This window comes from Sitophilus oryzae, unplaced genomic scaffold (genome assembly GCF_002938485.1).
Source record: "Sitophilus oryzae breed Bouriz unplaced genomic scaffold, Soryzae_2.0 scaffold_1436_pilon_pilon, whole genome shotgun sequence".
Taxonomy (NCBI): Eukaryota; Metazoa; Arthropoda; class Insecta; order Coleoptera; family Curculionidae; genus Sitophilus; species Sitophilus oryzae.
The window spans coordinates 1,581,936-1,598,906 of NW_022146100.1; the positions used below are offsets into that span (position 1 = coordinate 1,581,936).

Genomic DNA, 16,971 nt, shown 5'->3' on the forward strand with positions numbered 1-16,971 from the left:
ATTTCTTTTTGTGGGGTTATGTAAAATCTAAAGTGTATGGTCATAATAGGCTAATAATCTGGATGAGCTTCAAGTAAAAATACGAGAGGCTTTCCAAACTATTAGCCCTAATATGTTAGCCAATGTCAGACGGGGATTTTACGACCGCCTAGGCTTCTGTCTAGCACAAGAAGGTGGTCTTTTTGAACACTTGTTATAACTTTTTTTTATTTAGAGTAATATTATAGTTTTTTTGGGTTTAGAGAATTTATTTATTTTTAGTTTTGGCTTGTAAACACACTCAAATAATAAATATTTAAGTATTTTTATTTTAAATGTTACCTTAAGTGAAGGTAAACACTTAAAATGAAAATAATAAATACTCGGCACTCGCGTCATATTCTTAGTCTGTCACGACCGACCCGTCCAAGCACAACTGCAACTGCGTACTGCCTGACCAGCCGACTAGCCGTCAGTGACTCACGAGTACGAACGCAAAACGGGTAAACGCAAATTCGTCCGGCAACTTGCTATGTTGCTAGTAGCCTGATCTTCTCTGTGTACTATATACGGTACAATGATCCCAGTATTTTAAATTCCCATTGCAAATTAAAATATATATTAATACTTTTAAGAAATAAATTATAGAAATAGAAAAAAATTTTCTAGGGTTACCCATAATACAAAATAATATATTTTTTATTTTAAAATCATATAGTAATAGCTTTCTATGTTTCTCTAATCATAATAAGGACATATATTATGCCAAAAATAAACTCGAGCTAACGTCACGATAAAAGCTATCAAAATATTTTATGTTTCGGCCCAGCTATGAATCTTATCGCTGGTGTTAATAAAAGTGGTACACAAAACATCGCATTACAATGCGTAGAAGAGGATTGTTATCATAGCTTATTAAACAGCTTTTGTGTTTGTATAGAGATATGGGATATAAAAATAGCGATTTTACAAAGCCTCGGATAACATCTTATTATTAATTAATAGGTTATAAAATATTGATATTAAATATAAAGCAACTCCGTAAATTAGCCTAGTTTTACGCTATAGTCTAATATACCGGGTGCATCGTCGTTGAAACCATAGCAAATTTTGAACTGCTCCCATGCAAATTTTGAAGTGTTCAAATATTGGCTCCCCTATTAGCGAAGTCGTAAATAGATTTTTTAAAGGTCTTCGATTGGTAAACACACATGCCAAATTTAAACCATTTTGGACAAGCCGATTTTGAGTAATTTGAAAAAAACTACATCTATTTTTAAAGGTAACAATCAAACACTAGTCAAAAACCGACATACCTTAAGTTGTCACTTAATGCTATTAATGCGAAATCTAGAGATGCAGATATACTACTGGTATTTGCTAATGATACAGATATTTTAGTTTTGCTAGTGAGGCGCTATGCAAGGCTTCCCGAAAACACCTTTTTTGTACCATCGTCAGGCGAGGCAATATCAGTTAAAAACATATATATTTCAAGGTTGTAATTTATTTTTATATTACTTAAAAATGATTTTTAATAGTGCAGTTTAAAATTCGAGAATATTTTTTTTGGAAATAGATATGTGTGTCTGAAAATATTCTATACTGTTGTAATATTTCTATAGATTTGTATTAATTTTTAAGTTTTAACCACTGACGTCTTGAGATTGAATTATCATCGATTTTCAATACTCAGCCGTCTTTGACGCCGATTTTTTTTTCGATCATTACTTAAAAACAAAAAATATACAGGGTAGTCCGAACTGTATTCCAGAAACTTCGGCAGCATATTTCGCATATCAAAATAAGCAAAAAAGTTCATATAAATGTATGTTCTAAAATGCTTACTTTCGGATAGGGAATGCAATCCCGCAAATGCTGGATCCCGCAAATGCTGGATCCCTCTGAGATTCCGCGCCATCAAAGTTGCGGGATTTACCGTGCGGGATCCGCGGGATCGACACATTACTACTGGGCTACTGGGTAACCGAATCGATCTCGATCAACGTCAAACCGCTTCATTCCGGGCCGATGCGTCGACGCTCGGAACTCGGAACCCGGGGGATTCCCCTTACGGCTTGGTATCTAAGTTTATTTAAAATTAAATATATTTTTGAACACTCTGTATACATCGGTCCAAATTTCTGTACAGCTAGTTTAAGATACACGCTATATCAATATATTATGGGCCTATGCAAAATGTACAATGCCTTTTAGGACCAAATGTATGACTATTGTTTTCAGTCTCGCAATTTTATGGATCCGCGGGATTGATTGCTTTAATCCCGCGGGCTTGCGGGATTGAGATTTTGGTGCGGGATGGCATTCCCTATTTACAACGTTTTTTACGTAAAATGGTGTCTTGGTACAAATCGGTACAAGTCATGGTTCTCGACATATTTGGAATCTAAATTATCAATAGCTATCATCATGTCGTAAAGTAAACATGTTGACTAAATAGTTATTAGACTGAAATCATAAATTCCAAACGTTTTGGCGCCAAAACTTCAACAAAATCTCTTTTATAATTATGTTTTCCATTAATTTAAAAAAAAATCATTAATTTAAACAAATTAAAAGTTCCCAAATTTATCATTTTAGTCAAATAACTATCTACTGAACACGTTTATTTTTTTTTCAATAATGACATGTATTTACTATTCCCATTCTAAATATCTTGAGAACTGTTGCTCGTAGCGATTTTTACCAAGAGACATTTTTTACGTAGAAAAACACGGAAATATATATTTTTTCACTCAGTAATTTTATACAGGTACGGACAAAAAGTTATTACTCTTCAAAACAGTTAAAATACATGTAGGTGGCGCCCACTACAAATAGGAGTCATATTGATATTAAAATCAAATTTCTCATGTCAAAAAACTTCCAGACACCAACTTTCATCCAATTATTGAACTTACTTCAGAAATTATTTGGAAAAAATCGAAATAAAAATGAAACTTTTACACCCACATCATTCTTTTTTCGATAAAAAAATTATGATTAGCAAAATAAAAACACTAAATCACCACAATACACCAAAACACTTTTACTTTTACACTGGACGCGCGTTTCGCTAACCATGTTAGCATCATCAGCAGATGATTATAAACTTATATCTCCGAAACAAAAGTTCCAAGAAAATTCGTAATATATCTAAAAATTCATTTACCCACTAGTAGTTATAAAAAGCATATTTGGTAAACTCTGTCTCTAATTGTTTCTGAAAAATAAAATTAATTTTCTTAAAAAGGTCCGATTAAATTAATATCTCCAAAACTAAAGTTCCAAGAAAAGTCGTAATATATCTACAAATTCATTTACCCACTAGTAGATATAAAAAGCATTTTTGGGAAACTCTGTCTCAAATAGTTTCTGAAAAATAAAATTAATTTTCTTAAAAAGGTGCGATTAAATTAATATCTCCGAAACTAAAGTTCCAAGAAAAGTCATAATATATCTACAAATTCATTTACCCACTAGTAGATATAAAAAGCATTTTTGGTAAACTCTGTCTCAAATAGTTTCTGAAAAATAAAATTAATTTTCTTAAAAAGGTCCGATTAAATTAATATCTCCGAAACTAAAGTTCCAAGAAAAGTCGTAATATATCTACAAATTCATTTACCCACTAGTAGATATAAAAAGCATTTTTGGTAAACTCTGTCTCTAATAGCACAGATAACACATGCTAATAGTTTCTGAAAAATAAAATTAATTTTTTTAAAAATGTCCGATTAAATGAATATCTCCGAAACTAAAGTTCCAAAAAAATTCGTAATATATCTAGAAATTAATTTACCCACTAGTAGTTAAAAACACTAAATCACCACAATACACCAAAACACTTTTACTTTTACACTGGACGCGCGTTTCGCTAACCATGTTAGCATCATCAGCGGATGATTATAAACTGACATGGTTAGCAAAACGCGCGTCCAGTGTAAAAGTAAAAGTGTTTTGGTGTATAGTGGTGATTTAGTGTTTTTATTTTGCTGTGTAACACCAAAGGTTCCAACCCTCAACTGTAATTTAAGTTATGATTAATTTAACTTTGTGTATACCCATATCGTTAACATGTCCCTTTCATTACGTAATTAATTCAATAATTTCTTTACTAGGTCGTTTATAATATTATTGTATTTATTTGCATGCCAAAAATTGTGCCATTCGATTTGATAAAATTTTAAATAACGTACTTCTATCGTTGTATTAAAACCCAGGAAGATAATGGGTGCCTGGTATCTACAAGAAAATTAAATCAATTCATCTATAAATACACATATGTAACAGTTATTAGAAAAACCTAATACGGATACAATTATTAATCATTCAACGATGGGTTTCGAAAACTAGTTAGAATTTATTGATATTCGTAACTAATATTACCACCTTAGGATATAGAGAAAATGCATGCTCCTAAAGTAACTTTGCTTGTTAAAGTTTCCATGGTAAAGCAGTTTCACGATAAAATCGTTTATGTAGGTGGAGACACGAGGAAGGACACTTTGAGAATAAAATATTTTTAGTCCTTTTTAATATTAAAATGAATTGTAGATTGAACAAGAAATAACAGATTTTAAAAAGTATTTTTGTTATAAAAACTTTGGGACCCAAGAGTGATAATTTACGGTTGTTTGAAGGTTAAAGTACGATCTTGAATAAATACGTCTCTTTTTAACCAAACCATTTACAGATTTCTGGTCCATATGTAGCTTGGCCTCTTCCTGATTCTGAAATATTTCGCCTTGGCTGTCTGTGAAGATGGCCACAGAACGATTTGTTCTTTGTTGCCTTATTATTTCTTCTACACAATAGTGGATTGCCGTTATTTCTGCCTGGAAAATTGTGACATCTTTAGATAGGCTTACGTGGAAAGATCTTCTTTGTTTCGGCCATACTAGTCCAGCTCCTACGCTTTCCAACGTTCTTGAGTCTTGAATGGGTACACCTTTACTCCAGTCTTCCCTTCTTGGTATGGTTATATTAAATTTGTTGTTGAAGGGATACCTTGTAGCTGTTGCATCAATCGGTAACTTTCTGGTTTTATTTTTATACTCTCTCAAGCGAAGTTTTGGGTCGATGTTTACATGTCTAGGGGACACCGCGAGGCAGCTGAAGAGGCAAATAAAAGCGAAACGCCACGAAGTAGCTGGAAGGAGGGTGTAGATAAAGAAATCGAGAATAGAGAAATACATTATGATCTCTGGCTGAATAGAGAATAGTGGAGGTTAGGTGTCGAAAAAACGTCGTAGAACGCTCTGAACCGACTTATATATTTATTTAGTTTACAAGTCTAGGAGTGAATTGCTATAGATCTAGTAAGTCTGCCGACATGAATTTCCCATTGAATATCTTAATAATATACGGTGTAATAATATTTGTTTTTTTATTACCAGAATTATTTAATACTTTACTATCAGAATATAAACGAAAATAAAATAAAAAAGTCTTTGCCCTGACCCGGATTCGAACTCTGAATCATCGGTTCGTGGTCGGAAACTCTACGCGCTGCGCTATGGAGACTTGTTCGATTTATATTCAATACTAGAATTTAACGGACTAAATAAAAAAATATAGGATCTTCTTCCGTTGCGCAGTAGTGAACGTAACGGGTATTGTATATATAAGATGGGCTGCATGCTGTTCCATAGAGCATAGTAAAAGATATATCAAAGAACCAGCTTTCTTAAAATACTTTCTCGAAAACGCAGCTAGCTCTAGACTACTGGTTTACATTTTAGCTCTAACTTGTTCTAACCTCTATTCTTTTGGAATTTTACAATAAATATTTTTTTTTTCAACCGTCACAAAAGTATTAATTTTTGCGACATGATTGACAACATAAAAAATTCATTTTGAGGTGCGATTTCGGTGCCGCTGCTGGCTGCCAGCATCTCTAGTAGCACAGCTCGAGCAGCACCACCGAAATCGCACCTCTAACGCCTAGACATAAAAGTAAATATATTACTTAAATGACATAAAGTGTCAAATTCAACGAGCCCCACGTCAAGGACTGTACGTATTCTAAAGGACTGTTCGATCGCGTCAAATAGCCGCTGTCGTAGTCGCCGTGGAATGCTACGTCACGCGCTGACCAGCGCTCCACAGTGCGGCGGATGGTTATTCTAGCGGGACAAAATCTCAAGAGCAATGTTTGGGACTTAAAATCTAAGAACGTAGCAAATGGTCTAATATATAGCAACTATATGGTTAAATTTATTTATTAACAACTTAATTTATTAATAAATAAATACAAGATAATAAAACTACGATATTATTCGTACATGACACACAAAAACCGTATTGTAAACTATTGCCAAATACATAAAATTATGATATCAAAAAACTCTTTAGCAGATTTTTTTAATTAATTTGCAATCTTGTGACACCCTCTATAATTTATTTTAAACAAATATATTTTATTTTGAAAATAATAAATAAGATAGATATTTTAATTTTAATTTTAACACTCAGTAATTGTAAATTCAGATATAGTAAGTATCTAAGACAATTTTTTAAACTCAGTGCCTTTTGATGGAGTTGTTTTGTTTTTATACTATCCGATTGAAATGAATCTTTTTGGGCATTCACCTGTTAAGGTTGAACTCCCTGTGACTGTGACTACCTGTGTTGGTAACTATTGGTAACTCAAAAAATCTACATCATTCAATATATCGATATTTGAAAAAAAAGTGAAAGTTTGATATCTGCAGAACAAAGGCACGAAGGATTTTAACAAATAATATACGTACAGTAGAAAAGTACATACCTTTGGCAATCTTCAACAAAATTTGGCTTTCTAATAAAATGTATAAGCACTTGTAAATATTTTGTTTTCGTATGATCCCTGCCTTGCTGAGCAGAAAACGACCAAATTTGGTTGATAAAAATGTATCGAAATACAAAGAATATTCATGCATTTTTGTATCAATTGGAATGTCAACTATTTATTCTTATCAGTACACATTTTTTGGCTTATTTCTAACCAAACGCTTTTGTCCCGCTAAATTTATCTTCCAACGCACTGTGCGCTCGTCCGTCAAATGGAAAAATAACTGTCACTGTCTAAAATCTTTAGCGCCAACTTCAACTCGGTCAGTAGATGACGTAAAAAAAACTGACAGTGCAGGAAGATACGAATCGAACTATCCTTATCTCTATAGTATCGTTGGCCCCACGTAACCATAGTTTTTCGATATATAATTACATACAAGGTATTAACCACGGCGGTGTCACTTGTATGGGAAAACAGGCAACAGGCAAATTTAAACGTGCCAGGACCAACGAGAAAGAAAGCAACATCTGCCAGGCATTGGCTTTCTTTGTCACTCACGTTGCTTAAATCATGATACCGCGGCCATTTTGTCAACAAAGAAGCTGGCCGGGCTATCCTGGCAAGTGATTTAAAACAATTTTGCTTTTTTACAATATTAAATTACCATTTGGATGTATTTAATGCGATTATTCAGTTAACTGGTAAGTCAGAAATTACACACAAATACTTTATTCGTAAATACAACTAAGATGTAAACGTATTTTTGTATTTTTAGATTTCAACTCTTGCAAAGACCCGCCGATAGAACTTGCCTGGCAGCGTACCTGTTTAACTAAACGTATTATTTCCTGATAATAATATCAAAACACGTAAGAACCTCTATAATTTATGATGAAAAATGATTTTGATTATGTTTTATATTATTTAAATACTTTCTAACCTCAAATAATCGTAAGATCCTTGTTTATATCGCAGAGCCCATTCAAAACTGTTTTGTCTTCAAAAAATGTTTACAAAACAAACAATTATTAAAAAAACTATGTCCTTTTAATCTGATTTATACCTCAGAAGGATGCCAGTAAAATTTTATTAAATCAACATTATATTATTTGGCCGTTAATATGCAAAAAGGAGCATATTGCCTTAACTTAAATTTTCTTTTACTTCTGACAATGTTCTCTATATTCTCTATTTTGAGTTAGTAAACCTTTGAACGGGATGTGCGATATATATTGGTTGTTGCACGTTGGCTTGGTTTAAGTTTTATTCAGCTTATATTTATTTGGTATAACAGTTTTTTTTGCCTTTGGAATGGCATGCATTGAGGCTAGATAGTGTTTCATTAGATCATTAAAGGAATTTAAATTAGCATATATTTTTTGTGATATTAGTGTGTTATCATGATACAGGTAGTTGTATCATAGTGCCTTATGCATGCTATTTACCTATTATATACTTATGTATTATCAGTAAATAGATGATAACATACTACTAAAATGTCTTTTTAATAGTATGTTTATCTTTCCAATTCACTAGTTATTTGCAAAATGTATTTTGAACTAATTTAAGTCATTAATTGATTATCTTTCTTTTTCAGGTTCCGGGATATTCTTTTTCATTGTTAAAAAAATATACATATTTCAATATTATTGTAATATAAATCGCAGCTCTAAAAAATAAATGATATTGTTTACTAATGTGTAATTTATTTACTATGAATTTTCTCTGAGAATAATAAGCCTTTAATAATATCATTCATTTGCTGTGTAAAGTTAATAAACATATTTTTTAATACATTAAATTATATTAAAGTAATAAAAAATATGGTTATTAACTTTAAACAGTAAGTCAGTGATACTTATAAATATATTTTTTTAAAAATTTCCCCTCTTTTAAGCCCCGCCCCTCCAATTCCCCTCAATTTAGCTAGTACTGCCAGGCGACACCAGGTGGCGTCTGTTTCCATTTATTAACATGAAGTTAGCATTTCTTTAATGTACCTATTCTCTGGTATTAACTTTTAATTTTTTTTATATTATTTGGAACGTTTGAAATCGTTTAAAAATTATTTGTGGCGCTTGAAAAAATAACATGTTCTATTCGAAGTAAAAATGACTTTTTGTGCCTCGCCCCAAAAAGTGTCATTTTTACTCCTTATAAAACAATATACCATGTTTTATTTTTTAGATTGATGATGATTTCCATAGCCTTGTAATATCAAAAAAGTAATTTCGTCCAAAATTTTATTTTTAAATGATAGTTATTAATTTTGACAAAATAAGTATATAAAACATCTCTAATTAAACGCTTATCTTAAAATACAGAATTACCAACGTCGCCCACGAACGAATTTTATCACTGCGAACAGGTCCTTTGAGAGATACCGAATAATATCGTTATATCTAAGAGAGCACCTAACGTAGTAAAAAGGATACTTTTATCTTTGCATGCGGAAAAGTCTGTTAAGAAGTATTTTTATTGTTTTAGTGTCGTCGTATCAAGGTGAAGTGTTGCAATTGCGGAAGATATCGCGTTCGGAAATGGGCGCTTACATGTGCATCGCCACCAACGGCGTCCCACCGACTGTTAGCAAGAGGATAATGGTTAACGTACATTGTAAGTGAAATTTTATACCACACATTACAGTCACATTACAGTATAGTATATTCTTCATCATTGGAGATCAAATTTTGATATTGATATGTAAATACAAGTAAAATTTGAGGATCACGAATCCTTGTCACGAAATGTGATAAATAAATAATAATAAATATAAATAAATGCCTTTATTGTCAAAAAAAATTTCAATTTGTAGACAAAGGTAAACAAAACAAACAAAGTAAACAACAAGGTACACAAACAAACAAACAAAAGATAATATAAAACATTATAGAAATAATGCTAAATATTAACTGAAGTTTGTTTATTGGTCAGATATTGTGTTGTAATAATAAAAACAATATTACCTTTTCCAGAGTGTCTAAAAATGTATTGTTTAATTTAAATGGAACACCTTGTATATTTTACGAGAATCAGATGCACAATTTAATTGTTTATCAAATTGTATTACCAATTTTTAGTTAAAAACATAATGTCTTGATAATATGGCAACATAGCTAGTAAATTAAATTTACAAGAAAGAAAATCCAGAAACTATCCAGTGGTTCTCAAAATTTAAGCAAAAAATCATTATTTTTGGAAATTTTCGAAGTAAAATTACTCGGTTATTTTGGACTTATTTGAAAAACGGTAGAGAGAAAATATGTTTCCTTTATCGAGATCTACCAGCCCTGAAAATATTTGCACTTATTCAAGACTCACCCTGAGTAAACATAAATATAGTCTGTGAAACGAATAACTTTGAATTTGACAGTTCCCGCGGGCTTTTCTAGTGTTAGTTTTATTAAGTTAGCAACTTGCGGCCATGCTGACGCAATGCCGTCTCTAATAGAACAGCCCGGGATATAAATAATAATTGGTGTGAATATTTTATATGTAATTTTTTTGGATTATATTCGACACTATTTTTTTCATATGACACAACACCGATGAAGGCTATAATGTTAGCTGAAACGTTTTTTTTAACCAAAAAAAATTATGAAAAACCAAATGAAAACTTAATCAGCGTTTTCCCGAACTTAAATCCCAAGAAAATTCAAAATTTTAGAATAATTTTACATATAAAATGACAGCGATCTTCATAGCCATCGCTGACGCCTTTTTTCCTATGATATTGTATTATTTGCAAATATAATTTTTCGAACATTAATACTTGCAAAATATACATACAAATTTTGTGAATGCAAATAATAATACATCACTATTAGTAGATATTGAATGTTTTTTGTTAAATTAGATCGATTTTCAAACCCCAAAATTTAAAATATATTTTACATTTTACCCATTATCTTATGTACCTATTCATTATTTGTATGTTGTAAAACATTTGCTGGCATTTGTATGGTTCATAGTTTATTTGCCAAAGTATTTATAGCTATAAATAGGTTTGTATTTATTAACTGTATATTTCATGTAAACTATATAATTTTTAAAATACAAACCAAAAATACGAGGAATAATTATGTTTTCCATATTTATTAATCCGTAGTATCTAACTAGCGTGACGTCATAAATCTCGCTCCGAGGCTTTTCTATTAGAGACGGCATTGGTCTGATATTTACAAATGTTAAAAGCTGATGACATCTTACTTTTGACAATTAGGACATTTCGTGTTGATTTTTGCAAGAAGAGGAAGAACTGTCACTTGTTTTATTATTTTCCTTTTCTATTTCACGAAAGTAAAAAGAGTTACCTATCTGATTCGTTCAGGCACTCAATTTAAAGAATATCAGTAACATTTTTGACAGAGGGATTTTATATAGATTTTATATTTGCCATGTTGGTAAAAAATAACGGTCAAAATTCAAAGTTATTCATTTTATAGACTATACAATAAATTTTTATGCCAAGAGAAACATACACAATAGTAATAAATAACGCCAAATATTTGTAAAAAGTATACGATCTACATTCGTTGATTATACGGAAAAATATAGAAATGACAACCCTGATATTAGAATTGGAACTGAAAGAGCTCAAATAACCCAAACACTCCATTACGGCATTGAATAAACATGAAAGAAAAAAATACATTCAATTAGGGAGAAGCAACAATGACAGTGGAAAAAATCTCTTAATTAACTGGTATTGTGACGTGGTCTAAAAAATAGGCAAGTTACATTTGCACGGTTTTTAGAGCATACTAAAAAAATTAAATCTCCTTTCTAGTAACCAGAATTATTATTTAATTTCGGCAATGAGATCTCGTTTGATTTGAGAATTACGGAATGTTAGGTGAATAATAAGATTCACAATTCAAGATGATTTTTGTGTATAAAAGGTGCGTGAAAAAAGTTTACCGGATATAACATAAGTTTCTTCAAAATAACACCCATTTTATTTTATTTTAGGGTACTTATTTCAGCGTGCTAAAAATTGTCAGTGGCCATATTGTTTCTGACAATAAATTGTTTCTGAACAAGAAAAATATGTGAGTTAATTGCTACAGGGTGTTCAAAATAAAGTAACAAAAATTTGTACTAGTTAACACAATGACATATTTTAAATGTCATTTGGTTGATTGAAAATTTGGCATCAATTTTACGCATTTTGTAAATTTATGGCAGTAATAAGAAACCCAAAAAAGGTATAATATATACAGGGTGTTTCATTTCAAGTTCTATTTGTAGAACATACAGATGGATAAATGATAAAACTTAAAACAAACTATTTTAATATTTCTGTATATTTGGACATTATATAGTAAAATATAAAACTATACTTGATATTAATATAAAAAGCACATTAGTATTGTTTTGAATTAATTTTAAAATTGTAGTTTTAAAAATGCTTCATTGAATGAATGTAGAATCAACTAGATTTAGTTGAAATCCTTTGTAATATTAAGTAGTATTTAAAACTACTAAATATTCAATTTTGTTCTATTCATTTATTATGCGCATAATAAACGAACAGGCTAATAAGAAAGATATATAAAATAGATGTTACTGAGAGTATTAAAATTTCAGAATAAATTACTTAGCAGTGGCACACAAAGTTAATGAAGTTGAAATAACTGACAACTATTTCATTCTTATCGTCAACTTTTTATCGTATTTTTTTGACCTTTGCAACGATTATACAGGGTGTCCCAGAAATAAGTGCAAGTATTTTAATTGGTAGTATATTTCAACTCAACAACAATATGAGGTTTTTTTCGCGAAAAAAAAAAATTTGAAAATTCGAAATTTTTTGACAAATTTTTTGGAAATTATTTTACTTTTTAATTAAAAAACATAATTTCTTGATAATATGGCAACATAGGTAGGTATTAGATTAAATTTACAAGAAAGAAAATCCAGAAAAGATCCAGTGGTCTCAAAATTTTAGCAAAAAATATATTTTTCGGAAATTTTCAAACTCAAATAACTCGGTTATTTTGGACTTATTTGAGAAAAGATAAAGAGAAAATATGTTTCTTTTATCAAGATCTACCAGCCCTTAAAATACTTGCACTTATTTCTGGGACACCCTGTAGTTAAAATAAAAAATGATGATATTTAGGTTGCAAAGATTTTAATATTGATGTTAAATATTTGTATAGATATAACCAAAGACAGTAAAAAGGGCGCCACTTACTTTGTTTATGAAAGAGATAAAGTAAGAAACCAAAATGAATAATATTTTGTCCCAAAATAGCTAGAATAAAGTAATCAACAGCAATAAGGGTCTATTATATTCATCAAGAATAAAAGTCAGAGATAACTGTCCTACATTAAACATTTATTTAAAAAAAAAACGAACACAAGTACCAGTTAGTTTCAATTATCCCAATAAAACTGTAAGTTATTTTAAATACATTTGAATTTAGTAACTGTATTCTTCTTTATAGTAACTATAACTATATTATTATTAATAACAGATACTTAACCAAAAAAAAACAACTTACGGTCTGAAATACAGCTTTACATAAAGCAAAATATATTCAAACCATATGCTGATCCAAACCAGTAATTAAATATTAATCAAAACCTTCAAAACAAATAAAAAAACGGGAATAACTGAAATAAAATTTAGTTAGTTATGGCGATGCAAAATGGCGGATACACCTTACGGTGATATATTCCAAGAAACACCCAACAAAATACGAACTATACTCTGAACTGCATACTTTAAAAAGGTCTTCAAATCTCTATATCGGATACCCACGCTTCTTCTTCTTAAGGTGCCGTGCAGATTCCTGCGTAGGCGTTCATCTTTTTCTTCCTCATCAGATGGTTCTGTTAACTGCCGCGACTTGGAGTGCTTGGAAGTCCTGTATGCCTGTCCAATGACGAATATTTCTCAGCCAGGATAGCTTCCTTCGTCCTATCCCCCTTTTGCCCCCCTCTATTTTACCCTGGAGAATCAGACGCTGAAAGTGATAGCGTTCTCCACGTAGTATGTGTCCCAAATAGGCTATTTTCCTCTTCTTGATGATTTCAGAAGAGTTCACGTTGTTCCAGACCAGCTCTTCTGAGAATGTTTTCATTCCTAACACGGTCGACCCAGGGCACTCTTAGCATTCGTCGTAGGGTCCACATTTCGAAGGCTTCAATTCGGTTTATTGTTGCTACCTTCAGTGTCCATGCTTCCACACCATATAACAAAACGGACCAGACATAGCACTTCACCGTTCTGTATCTAAGGCCGAAGTTCAAATTCCTATCTGTGAGAAATCTTCGCAGTCTCAGAAAAGTAGATCTTGCTTGTTCGATCCTGCATTTGATCTCCTGATCCGGATCCCACGTTTCGTTAACCATGCATCCCAAATATTTAAATTGTGTGACCTGCTTGATGACCTCTCCATTTAAGTAAATTCTGGTGTTCGGAATATTGTTTCTGCTAACAGCCATAAATTTAGTTTTTGTAGTATTTATGTTTAAACCCAGTCTTTGACTTTCACTGTTAACCTTATTTAGAAGGATTTGGTTGGAGATCATTTGCATTGTCTGCCAATATCACTGTGTCATCCGCATATCGGATATTATTAATTGGAATACCATTTATTTTCAAACCAATGGGACTATCGGAGATTGACTCAGTGAATGCTCTTTCCACATATAAATTGAACAACATTGGAGATAGAATACACCCTTGCCTTACCCCTTTTTTTATTCCAAAATCTTCTGTTACTCCCACGCTATGTATACGAATTTCAGCTTTTTGGTTCCAATACAAATTACTGATGAGCCTTATATCTTTTCCATCAAGTCCCAAGTCTCTGAGGTATGATATAAGGAGGTTATGTTTAACGTTATCGAACGCCTTTTCATAGTCTATAAAGCACATGAAGACATCTTTTCTCTGATCTTGGCAATTCTGTACTAAAGTTTGAAGACTGAATATGGCTTCTCTAGTACCAAAGCCGTTCTTAAATCCAAATTGACTTTCTCCACTTACTTCCTCACATTTTTTGTAGAGTCTTGTATGCAGTACCCGTAAAAAGAGCTTAAGAAAGTGGCTCATTAGACTAATAAGACGATACTCTTTATACGAAGTTGCGTTACTTGACTTGGGCAGTGTGATAAACGTAGAACGAAACCAGTCTTCAGGGATGTGACCGGTATCATAGATGTTATTGAAAAGCTGTACTATAGTTTTTAAGTTTTGTTCATTAATTAAGTGGAACGTTTCCGAATACATATCATCAGGCCCTGGAGTTTTGTCGTTTTTCATTAAATCATCTAATCGCATGAATAATTTCACTTTCCAATATGCTTGGTCCTGATGGCATGGGAATCTCAGTTGCAGGGTTTTCTGATCTTTCGTCGTTGAAAAGATTAATGGTATAATTTCTCCAAGTTTGCAATAGTTCTTCTGTTTCCGTTATAATTTTATTTTCATCAGTTTTAATTAGGGTTATTGATTTATTATGGTGTAACCCAGCTATCTCTTTCACTTTCGTGTGAAGATGGAAACTGTCTCCAAGATGACTGAGATTTTCGGCCTCTATACATCTCTCCTTCAACCATGTCTCCTTTGCCGTTCTTATTTTATTACGAATTTTTCTTTGCGTAGATTTATATTCGTTGTGATTATTCTGGATTTTAAATTGTCTTCGTTGTTCTGGATTGGATATTGGATACCCATGCATTACAGTTAAAAGCGGATTCAGAGTGCTTTTTACTGAAAGAATCGTATGGACGCCGAACAACGCGTTTCTAACAGATCCGATCTCTCAGCAAAAGAAAAAAAAAATGAATTAATTAATAATAAATTAAAGGTATTTTAAATATCGAGGTAATAAAAATTAAAAGTTGTAGTCATTTCCGGCGAAACAAGAAGTGGCCGATAAGAATTGAATACGTTAGACGATATATAATACATCGTCTTTTTTTATCTGAAAAAATAAAATAGTTATAGAGGTGAGCCACTTTTGAGACGCTCTCGGTATATTTGTATACATATTAAACCGTTAAAATAATTTTAGTTCACATATAATTTGTTTCTACCTATTGATAAATACGTAATAAAGAAATTATGATATCTAAACTATACCCCACGGACCCGAGATACACAATTTGATGACAAATAATTCTGATAAACGTTGGTAGTAATATCACAGTTGTCCGGGCAATTCTATTAACGGCGTAACGCTTTGAATGAAATATTTCCAGGTCGATAGTCAAAAGTCAAGGAAATTTGTTGTTTGTTTTTCACCGCCAGAACATTAAGTTTAATGAACAATCCTATATTTACTGTGACGTTATTTATTTGGAGTGTAAATAATCATTTCTGATCTATTTGGTTTAGTCCGTTGCAACGCAATTAATTGTGGACAATTATAACTAATAGACTGAATGAAAATCAAATATAATATGAAGACGAAATTGCAATTTAATTATATTTATTATTCTAGTTCTATATTTTGTATTTTTTTTAAATAATGGAAAACTTGAAAAGTAGATCTCGCTTACACAAGGTTATAAGTTCGATTCCTACTGGCGATATTATATCAATCCGTATTTAGGTTAAAATAGCCTCTACACTATCCGCGAAATGTTGTAGTTTGCAAAATATTTCTAGAAATAGTACGATAAATATAAGCCCTTGTTATAAAAATTAGTTCCCACGTTTCCTGAAATAGTTCGAGACGCGCCGCGATTGGTTGTTTGTTTTTTATTGTTAATGTGGGTTAACAAGAAAAAACATAACTGGTCGTAACGTCTAGGTTAACAATGAAAAATAAATAATAATCACGTCGGGTCTCGATCTATTTTAGGAAACGAGGGAACTAATTTTTTTAAAAATGGATGTTGAACAAATCTTGTCCACACACACACAAGTATACCTACTATTTTTAATATTACTTAAATTAAAAAATAGCCTCTGTACACAAATGACAAGGAAACGACATCACATATTATTACGAGTATGTTACAATAGTTTAACAATGGATCTTAATTTTTTTTTGTACCTATATTCAGGAAAATTCAAAAGAATTGCTTAAACACTAAATTTTTTAAAATAATTAATATTGATTGAATTAACATCATTGCCAGATGTGTTAACAGTTTAATTTTACAAAGACAATTTTATGAATTTGAATATAAAAATATTAATATAATAAAAAGATAAAGATGTAGTATATAAATAAAATGATAAAAATACT

General features: G+C 31.4%; 1 protein-coding gene across 1 annotated transcript in view; it reads left to right on the forward strand.

Annotated features, from left to right (window-relative positions):
* Nucleotides 1-16,971, forward strand: part of LOC115876415 (lachesin-like) — a 234,423-nt gene that overhangs the window by 172,589 nt on the left and 44,863 nt on the right. The window contains exon 5 of the mRNA XM_030892194.1: nucleotides 9,245-9,373. Within this exon, the coding sequence (XP_030748054.1) occupies nucleotides 9,245-9,373 (129 nt within the window). The remainder of the gene's footprint in view (nucleotides 1-9,244; nucleotides 9,374-16,971) is intronic.